The sequence below is a fragment of the Salmo salar genome, chromosome 14 (genome assembly GCF_965601325.2).
Source record: "Salmo salar chromosome 14, fSalSal1, whole genome shotgun sequence".
NCBI lineage: Eukaryota > Metazoa > Chordata > Actinopteri > Salmoniformes > Salmonidae > Salmo > Salmo salar.
The window spans coordinates 88748753-88763301 of NC_138304.1; the positions used below are offsets into that span (position 1 = coordinate 88748753).

Here is a 14549-nt window from a genome sequence, read left to right on the forward strand (position 1 = left end):
TTACATCCTCATACTCTCCCCATAACATCCTCTTACATCCTCATACTCTCCCCATAATGTTTCCATAACATTCACTTACATCCCCATAACATCCTCATACTCTCCGCATAACGTTTCCATAACATCCCCTTACATCCTCATCCTCTCCCCATAACGTTTCCATAACATCCCCTTACATCCTCATCCTCTCCCCATAACGTTTCCATAACATCCCCTTACATCCTCATACTCTCCCCATAATGTTTCCATAACATCCTCATACTCTCCCCATAATGTTTCCATAACATCCCCTTACATCCTCATACTCTCCCCATAACGTTTCCATAACATCCCCTTACATCCTCATACTCTCCCCATAATGTTTCCATAACATCCTCATACTCTCCCCATAATGTTTCCATAACATTCACTTACATCCCCATAACATCCTCATACTATCCCCATAACGTTTCCATAACATCCCCTTACATCCTCATACTCTCCCCATAATGTTTCCATAACATCCACTTACATCCTCATAACATCCTCATACTCTCCCCACAACGTTTCCATAACATCCATAACATCCCCTTACATCCTCATACTCTCCCCATAATGTTTCCATAACATCCTCATAGTCTCCCAAAAACATTTCCATAACATCCTCTTACATCCTCATACTCTCCCCATAATGTTTCCATAACATCCTCATAGTCTCCCAAAAACGTTTCCATAACATCCTCTTACATCCTCATACTCTCCCCATAATGTTTCCATACAATCCTCTTACATCCTCACACTCTCCCTACAATGTTTCCATAACATCCCCTTACTGTCACGTTCGTCGTATGGAGTGGACCAAAACGCAGCGGGAATGTAAGTGCTCATCTTCTTCTCTATATATAAAGAAATGTGATACAAAACACTTAAACAAAACAATGACGAAAAAACTGTCTTGTAAGGACAAAATGACTATACAGAGAAACAACTACCCACAAATCCCACGACAAAAACACCTCTATTAAATAGGACCTTCAATTAGAGGCAACGAGGAACAGCTCAACCCAATTAACTACGCATAGAAATAGAACAAATAGAACGAACATAGAAATACACTAACATAGAACATAAACCAAAACACCCCGAAACACCCTAAACAAACACCCCCTGCCACGCCCTGACCAAACTATAATAACAAACAACCCCTTTTACTGGTCAGGACGTGACAGTACCCCCCCAAAGGTGCAGATCCCGGATGCACCTGAAACAACAAAACAAAACCTAATACAATAACCCCAAAAACAAACAAAAAATAATCCCAAACTAAAGGGAGGGAAGGGAGGGTGGCTACCGTCACCGACGGCCCCCGTGCTACACCCCCCCCCTCCCCAATCATCCAACTACGGAGGTGGCTCAGGCCCCGGCCTTAGTCCCCAACCTAACCTGTCCACCCCCGCTGGAGACCTCGGGCTGATGCGCGTCGCTGGAGACCTCGGGCTGATGCACGTCGCTGGAGACCTCGGGCTGATGCGCGTCGCTGGAGACCTCGGGCTGATGCGCGTCGCTGGAGACCTCGGGCTGATGCGCGTCACTGGAGACCTCGGACTGGAGGGCGACTCCGGGAGCTGTGGACTGGAGGGCGACTCTGGCTGCGCCGGTTCCGGACTGTAGGGCGACTCTGGCTGCGCCGGTTCCGGACTGTAGGGCGACTCTGGCTGCGCCGGTTCTGGACTGTAGGGCGACTCTGGCTGCACCGGTTCTGGACGGTAGGCCGTCTCTATCGGCTCCGAACTGTGGGCCGTCTCTGCAGGCTCCGGACTGTGGGCCGTCTCTGCAGGCTCCGGACTGTGGGCCGTCTCTGCAGGCTCCGGACTGTGGGCCGTCTCTGCAGGCTCCGGACTGTGGGCCGTCTCTGCAGGCTCCGGACTGTGGGCCGTCTCTGCAGGCTCCGGACTGTGGGCCGTCTCTGCAGGCTCTGGACTGTAGAACATCGCCGGAAGCACTAGACGGGAAACTGTCGCTGGAAGCTCTAGACGGGACACTGTCGCCGGAAGCTCTGGACGGGGAACTGTCGCCGGAAGCTCTGGACGGGGAACTGTCGCCGGAAGCTCTGGTCGGGGAACTGTCGCCGGAAGCTCTGGACGGGGAACTGTCGTCGGAAGCTCTAGACGGGGAACTGTCGTCGGAAGCTCTGGACGGGGTACTGTCGTCGGAAGCTCTGGACGGGGACTGCGCACTGGAGGCCTAGTGCGTGGGGCTGGTACTGGAAGTACCAGACTGGAGACACGCACCACAAGGCTAGTGCGAGGAGCAGGAACAGGACGTACTGGACGGGGACTGCGCACTGGAAGCCTACTGCGTGGGGCTGGTACTGGAGGTACCAGACTGGAGACACGCACCCCAAGGCTAGTGCGAGGAGCAGGAACAGGACATACTGGACTGGGCTGACGCACTGGAAGCCTAGTGCGTGGTGCTGGTACTGGATACACCGGGCCATGAATAAGCACTGGAGGTCTGGAGCACACAACCCCTTCTGGCTGAGTGCTCCCGCTAGCACGGCACTTGCGAGGGGCTGGGATCGCTCGCACCGGACTGTGCGTGCGCATGGGCGAGATCGTGCGCACATCCGCATAGCATGGTGCTCTCTTGATCCGCTGCTCCCCATAATAAGCACGGGGAGTTGGCTTAGGTCTATCACCTGACCTAGCCACTCTTCCCGTGTGCCCCCCCAAAACATTTATTGGGGCTGCCTCTCACACTTGCCAATCTGTGCGTATAATGCCTCATAATGACGCCGCTCCGCCTTGGCTGCCTCCAGCTCCTCCTTAGGTCGCCGGTACTCCCCAGCCTGGTGCCAAGGTCCTGCCCCGTCCAAAATTTCCTCCCATGTCCACGATTCCAAATACCTTTGCTGCTCCATCCTCCGCTGCTTGGTCCGTTGGTGGTGGGTAGTTCTGTCACGTTCGTCGTATGGAGTGGACCAAAACGCAGCGGGAATGTAAGTGCTCATCTTCTTCTTTATATATAAAGAAACGTGATATAAAACACTTAAACAAAACAACGACGAAAAAACAGTCTAGTAAGGACAAAATGACTATACAGAGAAACAACTACGCACAAATCCCATCACAAAAACACCTCTATTAAATAGGACCTTCAATTAGAGGCAACGAGGAACAGCTGCCTCCAATTGAAGGGCAACCCAATAAACTACGCATAGAAATATAACAAATAGAGTGAACATAGAATTACACTAACATAGAACATTAAACAAAACACCCCGAAACACCCTAAACAAACACCCCCTGCCCGTGACACTTACATCCTCATAACATCCCTATACTCTCCCCATAATGTTTCCATAACATTCCCTTATATCCTCATATCATCCTCATACTCTCCCCATAATGTTTCCGTAACATCCCCTTACATCCTCATACTCTTCCCATAACGTTTCCATAACATCCCCTTACATCCTCATACTCTCCCCATAATGTTTCCATAACATCCTCATACTCTCCCCATAACATCCCAATACTTTACCCATAATGTTTCCATAATATCCCCTTATACCCCCATACTCTCCCCATAATGTTTCCATAAAATCCCCTTACATCCTCATAACATCCCTATACTCTCCCCATAATGTTTCCATAACATTCCCTTACATCCTCATAACATCCTCATACTCTCCCCATAACGTTTCCATAACATCCCCTTACATCCTCATACTCTCCCTTTAATGTTTCCATAACATCCTCATACTCTCCCCATAATGTTTCCATAACATCCTCATACTCTCCCCATAATGTTTCTATAACATCCTCATACTCTCTCCATAATGTTTCCATAACATCCCCTTACATCCTCATACTCTCCCCATAATGTTTCCATAACATCCTCATATTCTCCCCATAATGTTTCCATAACATTCTCATACTCTCCCCATAACGTTTCCATAACATCCTCTTACATCCTCATACTCTCCCATAATGTTTCCATAACATCCTCATACTCTCTCCATAATGTTTCCATAACATCCCCTTACATCCTCATACTCTCCCCATAATGTTTCCATAACATCCCCTTACATCCTCATACTCTCCCTTTAACGTTTCCATAACATCCTCATACTCTCCCCATAATGTTTCCATAACATCCTCATACTCTCCACATAATGTTTCCATAACATTCTCATACTCTCCCCATAATGTTTCCATAACATCCCCTTACATCCTCATACTCTCCCTTTAACGTTTCCATAACATCCTCATACTCTCCCCATAATGTTTCCATAACATCCTCATACTCTCCTCATAACATCCCCATACGTTCCCCATACTGTTTCCATAACATCCCCTTACATCTTCATACTCTCTCCATAATGTTTACATAACATCCCCTTACATCCTCATAACATCCTCATACTCTCCCCATAATGTTTCCATAACATCCTCATACTCTCCCCATAATGTTTCCATAACATCCTCATACTCTCCCCATAATGGTTCTATAACATCCACATATTCTCCCCATAACATCTCCATCTCCAGGTCAGTCTTACCTCTTCGGTGTGGTTGATCTCGGCTCCCTGGCCCAGCAGCACTCTGACCATGGCCACGTGGCCGCTGGCGGCAGCCAGGTGCAGACAGGTGCGGCCCTGCTTGTCCCTCAGGTGCAGCAGAGAGCTGGAGCGGCTCAGCAGCAGCCCCACCACAGACATGTGACCACTCTGGGCCGCCAGGTGAAGGGGGGTGGAGCCCTGAGGAGAAGGGGGAGGGACAGGAGGACGGTCAGTCTGACAGATCCCCACACATATATACCGTACACATATGCTCACACACAAGCTTGCAAAACGCGCACATGCACACAAACATTTACACATAAACCCTTGCACAAAATGCATACTGTCATGACGTTGGCCTCTTTGAGTACAGGGAGGACAGCTGACCCCCTCCCCCCTTTGCACCATCCCCCAACCTACCTTCCCCCACCCAGGCCCTGTGTGAAAGGGTTGTAAAAACTCTAAGAGGAGAATCTCTTGCCACATGGCCCATAGAGAGACACAGGAAATTCTTCCAACTCACAGAATTGGGGAGCCAAGCAACATTTGTGTTCTGGAGAAGGTATGGAAGATTGGTGAAGAATCCAGCTACGAACTGGTCCGCTTGGTACAATTTTGTGATACTCAGAAGAGACAATATAGCCATATCACCATAAAACGGTTTATATAATAGCCTCAGAGATGAGACTTGCATCACATGGTTGTATAGAATGTATTAATAAGGATAAAGCTATTTGTAATACATTGAGATGCTATGTACTGATGTTAATGTGATATAATTATATTTCTGTACCAAGCTTAACTCAGTCATCGGCACGCCCCCAGGTACACAGACAGGACCAGGCGTCATTTGACAAGCCTGTCCTATGGTCACTATAAAACTATACCCTGATTTACATTTCTCCAGACCAGGCCTCCACTCAATTGATGAGTTGGCCAATAGGTTTGACCATCCAACCCATCTACTGAAAGTGAACCATACCACGTGGTTAACTTTTAGACTATTGATACCGACAGAATAAGAACAAGTCTTTGATATTAATTATTAGTCTGCAGCTAAGTAAATTATATCATTGAACGCGAAGACCAACGAAACATCCATTCTATGACGACATTAATGAATGTCGCTTTGAAAGATCCATTCTAACCGAGAGAGAGAGAGAGAGAGAGAGAGAGAGAACTCTTCAACAGAACGACGCTCCAACAAGGATCCCGACGACACACTGAGCGTAAATATATATTGATTGCAATTGTTCCCGAATGAGTGAGCGTTCAATTGTCAATTGTTAATATTAATGAACTCTGTGTACCTCCTCAGCTGACCGTTTATGACCCATTGTCTAACAGACCAGCCATGCCTGTTTTAGACCACTAGGGCACATTACTCTACCAATTCTTTGTGATGATAATTACTGTTTGTATACTTTCTGTGAATTAATTAGTTTAGTAAATAAATGATTTTAAGACAATTGATGTATGGATGACTCTTAGTAAAGACTGGGTTCGTGCAGATGCAACAATTTACGACGTTTGGAATGAGACTGGACGCGAGGTAAAATACACCATTTAAACCAGAAGATAATCGGCCTATACTATGATAGAATATAATATATAATGTTATAATATAGGAAAATTATAACTTTGTAATCTGACTATTTTCCTTGGTGCCCCGATCTCCTAGTTAATTACAATTAAACGATGAATCAGTTTGATCGCGTGATAATAATTACAGGGAGTTAATTGATAAACATGTCTTCAGTTTAATGGTACCCCAAAGACACGACAATACACTCATGTAAAATGCATTGAGAAAGTATTCAGACCCCTTGATTTTTCCAACATTTTGTTACCTTACAGCCTTATTCTAAAATGGATTACATTGTTTTTATTCCTCATCAATCTACACACAATAGCCCATAATGACAAAACAAAAACATATATATATATTTTTTTGCTAATTTATTAAACCTAAAACACTGAAATATCACATTTACATAAGTATTCAGACCCTTTACTCAGTACTTTGCTGAAGCACCTTTGGCAGCGATTACAGCCTTCAAGTCTTCTTGGGTATGACGCTACAGGCTTGGCACACCTGTATTTGGGGAGTTTCTTCCATTCTTCTCTGCAGATCATCTCAAGCTCTGTTAGGTTGGATGGGGAGTGTCACTGATCAGATATTTTCAGGTCTCTCCAGAGATGTTCGATCAGGTTCAAGTCCGGGCTCTGGCTGGACCACTCAAGGACATTCAGAGACTTGTCCTGAAACCATTCCTTTGTTGTCTTGGCTGTGTGCTTAGAGTCCTTGTACTGTTGGAAGGTGAACCTTAGTCCCAGTCTGAGGTCCTGAGTGCTCTAGAGCAGGTTTTCATCAAGGATCTCTCTGTACTTTGCTCTGTTCATTTTTCCCCTCGATCCTGACTAGTCTCCCAGTCCCTGCCGCTGAAAAACATCCCCACAGCATGATGCTGCCACAACCATGCTTCTTCCAGACATGATGCTTGGCATTCAGGCCAAAGAGTTCAATCTCGGTTTCATCAGACCAGAGAATCTTGTTTCTCATGGTCTGACAGTCCTTTAGGTACCTTTTGGCAAACTCTAAGTGGGCTGTAATGTGCCTTTTACTGAGGAGTGGCTTCCGTCTGGCCACTCTACCATAAAGGCCTGATTGGTGGAGTGCTGCAGAGATGGTTGTCCTTCTGGAAGTTTCTGCCATCTCCACAGAGGAACTCTGGAGCTTTGTCAGAGTGGCCATCAGGTTCTTGGTCACCTCCCTGACCAAGGCCTTTCTCCCCCGGTTGCTCAGTTTGGCCAGGTGGCCAGCTCTTGGAAGAGTCTTGGTGGTTCCAAATTTCTTCCATTTAAGAATGATGGAGGCCACTGTGTTCTTGGGGACATTCAATGCTGCAGACATTTTTTGGTACCCTTCTCCAGATCTGTACCTCGACACAATCCTGCCTCGGTGCTCTACGGACAATTCCTTTGACCTCATGGCTTGGTTTTTGCTTTGACATGCACTGTCAACTGTGAGACCTTATATAGACAGGTGTGTGCCTTTCCAAATCATGTCCAATATATTTTATTTCCCACAGGTGGACTCCAATCAAGTTGTAGAAACATATCAAGGATGATCAATGGAAACAGGATGCACCTAAACGCAATTTTGAGTCTCATAGCAAAGGGTCTGAATACTTATGTAAATAAGATACTTCTGTTTTTTATTTTAATACATTTGCTAAAATAAAAACATTTTTTGCTTTGTCATTATGGGGTATTGTGTGTAAATTGATGAGTTTAAAAAAAATGTAATCCATTTTAGAAGAAGGCTGTAACGTAACTAAATGTAGAAAAAGTCAAGGGGTCTGAATAATTTCCGAATGCACTAGCAATGGTCATCACAATTGTTTATTTATATATATATATTTTTTTGTGTTTACTTTTACCCCTTTTCTCCCCAATTTCATGGTATCCAATTGGTAGTTACAGTCTTGTCTCATGGCTGCAACTCCCGTACGGACTCGGGAGATGCGAAGGTCGAGAGTCGAGAGTCGTGCGACCACTGTGCCACTTGGGGGGCCATCACAATTGTTAAAAGGTTTTTAAAACAATTATAGCACCTAAAACATTTTACTGCCACAGACAAAGAGTTCAGGGATGTTGGTGGTAATTCAGGTATTCAATTAGTTTTCCTATAATATATATTGTAATTCTTATAATTCACTCATATATACATTTTCTAATGGTATCAGGTATTTTTATTTATTTTGTGTTAAACTGAAGAAATTGATATATGCATAATTTGCATAAATACACTGGGGGTATTTGCATATATTAATACATTAACATAAAGCGATTGAACAGGGCCGCAACCATGAAAAACTGTCTCTGTCTAGGTCTACCTGTACTCACCTGCTCTGTCTAGGTCTACCTGTACTCACCTGCTCTGTCTAGGTCTACCTGTACTCACCTGCTCTGTCTAGGTCTACCTGTACTCACCTGCTCTGTCTAGGTCTACCTGTACTCACCTGCTCTGTCTAGGTCTACCTGTACTCACCTGCTCTGTCTAGGTCTACCTGTACTCACCTGCTCTGTCTAGGTCTACCTGTACTCACCTGCTCTGTCTAGGTCTACCTGTACTCACCTGCTCTGTCTAGGTCTACCTGTACTCACCTGCTCTGTCTATGCCTACCTGTACCCACCTGCTCTGTCTAGGTCTATCTGTAGTCACCTGCTCTGTCTAGGTCTACCTGTACTCACCTGCTCTGTCTAAGTCTACCTGTACTCACCTGCTCTGTCTAGGTTGTCTACCTGTACTCACCTGCTCTGTCTAGGTTGTCTACCTGTACTCACCTGCTCTGTCTAGGCCTACCTGTACTCACCTGCTCTGTCTAGGTCTACCTGTACTCACCTGCTCTGTCTAGGTCTACCTGTACTCACCTGCTCTGTCTAGGTCTACCTGTAGACACCTGCTCTGTCTAGGTCTACCTGTACTTACCTGCTCTGTCTAGGTCTACCTGTAGTCACCTGCTCTGTCTAGGTCTACCTGTAGACACCTGCTCTGTCTAGGTCTACCTGTACTTACCTGCTCTGTCTAGGTCTACCTGTACTCACCTGCTCTGTCTAGGCCTACCTGTACTCACCTGCTCTGTCTAGGTTGTCTACCTGTACTCACCTGCTCTGTCTAGGTTGTCTACCTGTACTCACCTGCTCTGTCTAGGCCTACCTGTACTCACCTGCTATGTCTAGGTCTACCTGTAGTCACCTGCTCTGTCTAGGTCTACCTGTACTCACCTGCTCTGTCTAGGCCTACCTGTACTCACCTGCTCTGTCTAGGCCTACCTGTACTCACCTGCTCTGTCTAGGTCTACCTGTACTCACCTGCTCTGTCTAGACTGCCTCATTAATGAATTACTGTTGTTGTCACGTTCTGTTGCATAATTCAACAAGTGTGTCAATAGCAGGATACCCTCAGATTAAAAATCAACAGGCTTGGGTCTAGATTACACCTATCTATACATCCTTTACATTGTTTGTGAGATCAGATATAATATCACTATAATCCAAGTGTTCATTTTTGGAAGTTACTTTCATTTTAGTGCATCTAATTTGTAAACATTTCAACTGTATGAAATTATTACTTTTTTAAATTCCACAAAAAATGTATTCCACAATTCTTTTCTTTCTTGTGATGTAAGTGCCGAGATGATGCGTTAAATCCCAGATGAAGGTTTAGCGTTCTTATAGATGCAACAGAAAGACAATGTATTCCATTGGCCCATTTCAGCCATTACCAGAATGTGTTTGACACGTGTTTGACACTGCGGTCGTAACGTTAACGGTAAAAACCAACAGGCAAAGGTATGAAGAGTAAAAGGAAAGCAATCAACCCAGCGAGATGCCCAGTCCTGCAGTCAAATGACCAAAGTGCCCTCTAGTGGCCTCATGGGAGGAATGTTATTAATATTTTTCATAATTCAATTAAAACACTTTTCTTTTGTTATTTTTTTTCAGAAAATCCTGTATTTTAATTTTCTGTGATTTACATAAAGTATTGGGATGCAAACTAAAACTTGTGTATATTTCAGCTCTATATCTATATATAATTTTTAAGCCCATAACCATGTGTGTGAGGTGTAAACTTTTGTTCAATGTAGATTTGTTTAAGACTACCAAGAAACACTCTGTGTGACCCTGATTTAGCACACTGCAGTAAAAGGTTAGTGGATTTTGCACCCCTCAAACACAGGAAATTGATGCCTGAAAAAGACAGATCCTCAGGTGAGCGGGGCTTGCGCATTGCTATATTCACACATATTGTCACACCCTGACCATAGAGAGCACTTTTATTTCTCTATTTTGGTTAGGTCAGGGTGTGATTTGGGTGGGCATTCTAGATTTTGTATTTCTATGTTCTATTCTATGTTTTCTATTTCTTTGTGTTTGGCCTAGTATGGTTTCCAATCAGAGGCAGCTGTCTATCGTTGTCTCTGATTGGGAATCATACTTAGGCAGCCCTTTTTCCCACCTTCAGTTGTGGGATCTTGTTTTTGTATAGCTGTTAGAAGCCTGCAAGACTTTTCGTTCGTTGTGTTGTTTATTGTTTTTTTCTGGTTCACCTTAAATAAAATTATGATGAACCCAACTCACGCTGCGCCTTGGTCTACCCATAACGACGAACGTTACACATATTCACTTACGCGCATGCGCACACACACGAAAAAAAGCTTACCTGTATGTCTGTCACTTTGTCTGCCTGTACACCAGGGGAGTTGAGCAGCATCCTCACCACACTCTCATGGCCAGACTGGGCAGCCAGGTGCAGGGGAGTGTATCCTGACTGGAGCCCCCCCCCCCCCCCCCCCCCCACACACACACACACACACACACACACACACACACACACACACACACACACACACACACACACACACACACACACACACACACCACACACACACACACACACACACACACACACACACACACACACAATGAAGGACTTTTTATGAAGGACTCTTTTATTCATGGGGGAAGACTGTTGATTTTCTGGTCATAAGTGAGTTGTGGGGTTGGCACTATAAAGTTACCTACCTCTGAAGGGGGCTGCTGCACTGGTATTCCCTCCCCACTGTTGCTGTTTGGGATGCCACTGCGCATGGTGGCCGGCACCTTGGTAAGGATCTCTCTGACAAAGTCCACCTGACCAAAACGGGCTGCTACATGCAACGCAGTCAACCCTGTCTGGGATCATAGTTACACATTAAATCAACATACCTAAACAAATGTATCTACTACAGTATATAAGGTAGTTAACATTTTCTAGTTTTAAGAGTAGGGACAGATACCTTGGAGCTGGTGATCTTAAAGGAGAGGCTTCCCTTCAGCACGTCCATGATGTGTGTGTGACCGTTCTTGGCTGCCAAGTGAATGGCTGTCATCCCTTCCTGGGAAGATGAGAAAGTTAATGAGCTTTTGAATGAATTGATCTGAGCTACTTTTGAATGAATCAATCTCTGCTGAGCTATTCTTTACTGTAGACTGGGTTTTGTATGACACCCTAAAAATGAATTGAATAAATGTAGCTACAGTCAGTAACAGTGCATAATTTCTGGTCAGTCTGTGGTCAGTCTTTGGTCAGTCCCCCCCAGGTGAGGCTGTGTGTTCTCTCCATCACTCACTGCGTCCTCTTCAGCTACAGACGCCCCAGCCTCCAGGAGGACCTTCACCACCTCGGTGTGTCCCCCAGCAGACGCCAGGTGCAGAGGACAGGAGCCATTGGTCTGGGGATGAAGGAAAGTGGACAGAATGGATAAAACAGTCAAGCTGGTGACTAAGCTTATCAATCACCCCTTATCCCTTTGATTATCACATCAAATCAAATTCTATTTGTCACATGTGCCGAATACAACAGGTGTAGACTTTAAGGTGAAATTCTTACTTCCCAACAATGCAGAGTTTAAAAAATACAGAAAATATACATAGTAACACAAGAGGAATGAAATACACAAGAATAGAGCTATAAACAGGGAGTACCAGTACCAGATCAATGTCCTGCTATTACAGGGAGTACCAGTACCAGATCAATGTCCTGCTATTACAGGGAGTACCAGTACCAGATCAATGTCCTGCTATTACAGGGAGTACCAGTATCAGATCAATGTGCTGCTGTTACAGGGAGTACCAGTACCAGATCAATGTGCTGCTGTTACAGGGAGTACCAGTACCAGATCAATGTGCTGCTATTACAGGTAGTACCAGTACCAGATCAATGTGCTGCTGTTACAGGGAGTACCAGTACCAGACCAATGTAATAGTGAAGACATTAAAACTATGAAATAACACAAATGGAATCATGTAGTATCCAAAAAAGTGTTAAATAAATCAAAATATATTTTATATTTGAGATTCTTCAAAGTAGCTACCCTTTGCCCTGATGACAGCTTTGCACACTCTTGGCATTCTCTCAACCAGCTTTTTTTCCAACAGTCTTGAAGGAGTTCCCACATACGCTGAGCACTTGTTGGCTGCTTTTCCTTCAATCTGCGGTTTGACATATCCCAAACCATCTCAATTTGGTTGAGGTCGGGGGATTGTAGAGGCCAAGTCATCTGATGCAGGACACCATCACTCTCCAGTGAGTTACTGGGCCATCCGCACCACCCTCTGTAACGCTTTGCGCTTGAGGGCGGTGCATTTGCCATAACAAGCATTTGCCATAACAAGATCTTCGATGGTGCAGCTGTAGAACCTTTTGAGGATCCGAGGGCCCATGCCAAATCTTTTCAGCCGATTCATTGCGCATCAATAAGGGAATATTTTCTCTGTCACCTTCCTTTCCTTTCTATGGCCAGCCAGGCCATTCATATTATAATTCATACACCGTTACAGTACTATGTTCCATTTCAGACAAGAACATGTTGTGGAATTACTGGTCATGCTCTAGATTGGTTTATAAATTACCTATCAAATCCTACACAATGTGTAATGGCGGATGGTTGTAAATCTGAGTCCAAAGAGGTGTGCTCAAGTGTTCCGCAAGGTTCTATTTTGGGCCCACTGTTGTTAATTTTGTATATCAACAACATTGGGGATCTTATTGAAACAGCGGATGTTCATTTTTATGCAGATGATACTGTTCTTTATTCAAGTGGTAGTAGTTTAGCTTTAGCTTTTGAAAATGCCCAAAGAGCATTTAACATCATACAACAGAATCTGTATGATTTAAAGCTGGTTCTAAATTCGGGTAAAACAAAATGCATGGTATTTTCAAATGCCAGGCATGTTACTAATCATGTCATTGCTACATTGGCTGGACATACTATAGAGCAAGGAAGCTCAAGCTGAGAATAGTTTTTATTACCGGCATAAGGCTTGTTTTTCTTTTGAGGCCAGGAAGGTACTGGTACGATGTACATTATGTGCGGAATTAGATTTTAGTGATGTTATATATATGCAGGGCTCAACCACTACCCTGAGACCACTTGATTCAGTGTATCATGCAGCCCTCAGGTTCATTACAAATCAAAACGTATAACACATCATTTTGATCTCTACAGCGCTGTTGGCTGGTCGTCATTGACCTTGCGTAGGGTGAAACACTGGTATACAGTCGTGGCCAAAAGTTGAGAATGACACAAATATTAATTTTCACAAAGTCTGCTACCTCAGTTTGTATGATGGCAATTTGCATATACTCCAGAATGTTATGAAGAGTGATCAGATGAATTGCAATTTATTGCAAAGTCCCTCTTTGCCATGCAATTGAACTGAATCCCCCCCCCAAAAAAAATTCCACTGCATTTCAGCCCTGCCACAAAAGGACCAGCTGACATCATGTCAGTGATTCTCTCATTAACACAGGTGTGAGTGTTGACGAGGACAAGGCTGGAGATCACTCTGTCATGCTGATTGAGTTCGAATAACAGACTGGAAGCTTCAAAAGGAGGGTGGTGCTTGGAATCATTGTTCTTCCTCTGTCAACCATGGCTACCTGCAAGGAAACACGTGCCGTCATCATTGCTTTGCACAAAAAGGGCTTCACAGGCAAGGATATTGCTGCCAGTAAGATTGCACTTAAATCAACCATTTATCGGATCATCAAGAACTTCAAGGAGAGCGGTTCAAATGTTGTGAAGAAGGCTTCAGGGTGCCCAAGAAAGTCCAGCAAGCGCCAGGATGTCTCCTAACGTTGATTCAGCTGCAGGATCGGGGCACCACCAGTACAGAGCTTGCTCAGGAATGGCAGAAGGCATGTGTGAGTGCATCTGCACGCACAGTGAGGCAAAGACTTTTGGAGGATGGCCTGGTGTCAAGAAGGGCAGCAAAGAAGCCACTTCTCTCCAGGAAAAACATCGGGGACAGACTGATATTCTGCAAAAGGTACAGGGATTGAACTGCTGAGGACTGGGGTAAAGTTATTTTCTCTTATGAATCCCCTTTCCGATAGTTTGGGGTATCCGGAGAAGACAAGGTGAGCACTACCATCAGTCCTGTGTCATGCCAACAG

At 44.8% G+C, this 14549-nt stretch overlaps 1 protein-coding gene across 1 annotated transcript in view; it reads right to left on the reverse strand.

The window, feature by feature from the left end:
- Positions 1–14549, reverse strand: part of trpn1 (transient receptor potential cation channel, subfamily N, member 1) — a 44283-nt gene that overhangs the window by 10813 nt on the left and 18921 nt on the right. The window contains exons 20-24 of the mRNA XM_014142698.3: positions 11722–11823; positions 11389–11487; positions 11135–11284; positions 10773–10880; positions 4544–4741 (exon numbers count right to left, since the gene is read on the reverse strand). Coding sequence (XP_013998173.3) covers positions 4544–4741; positions 10773–10880; positions 11135–11284; positions 11389–11487; positions 11722–11823 — 657 coding nt within the window. The remainder of the gene's footprint in view (positions 1–4543; positions 4742–10772; positions 10881–11134; positions 11285–11388; positions 11488–11721; positions 11824–14549) is intronic.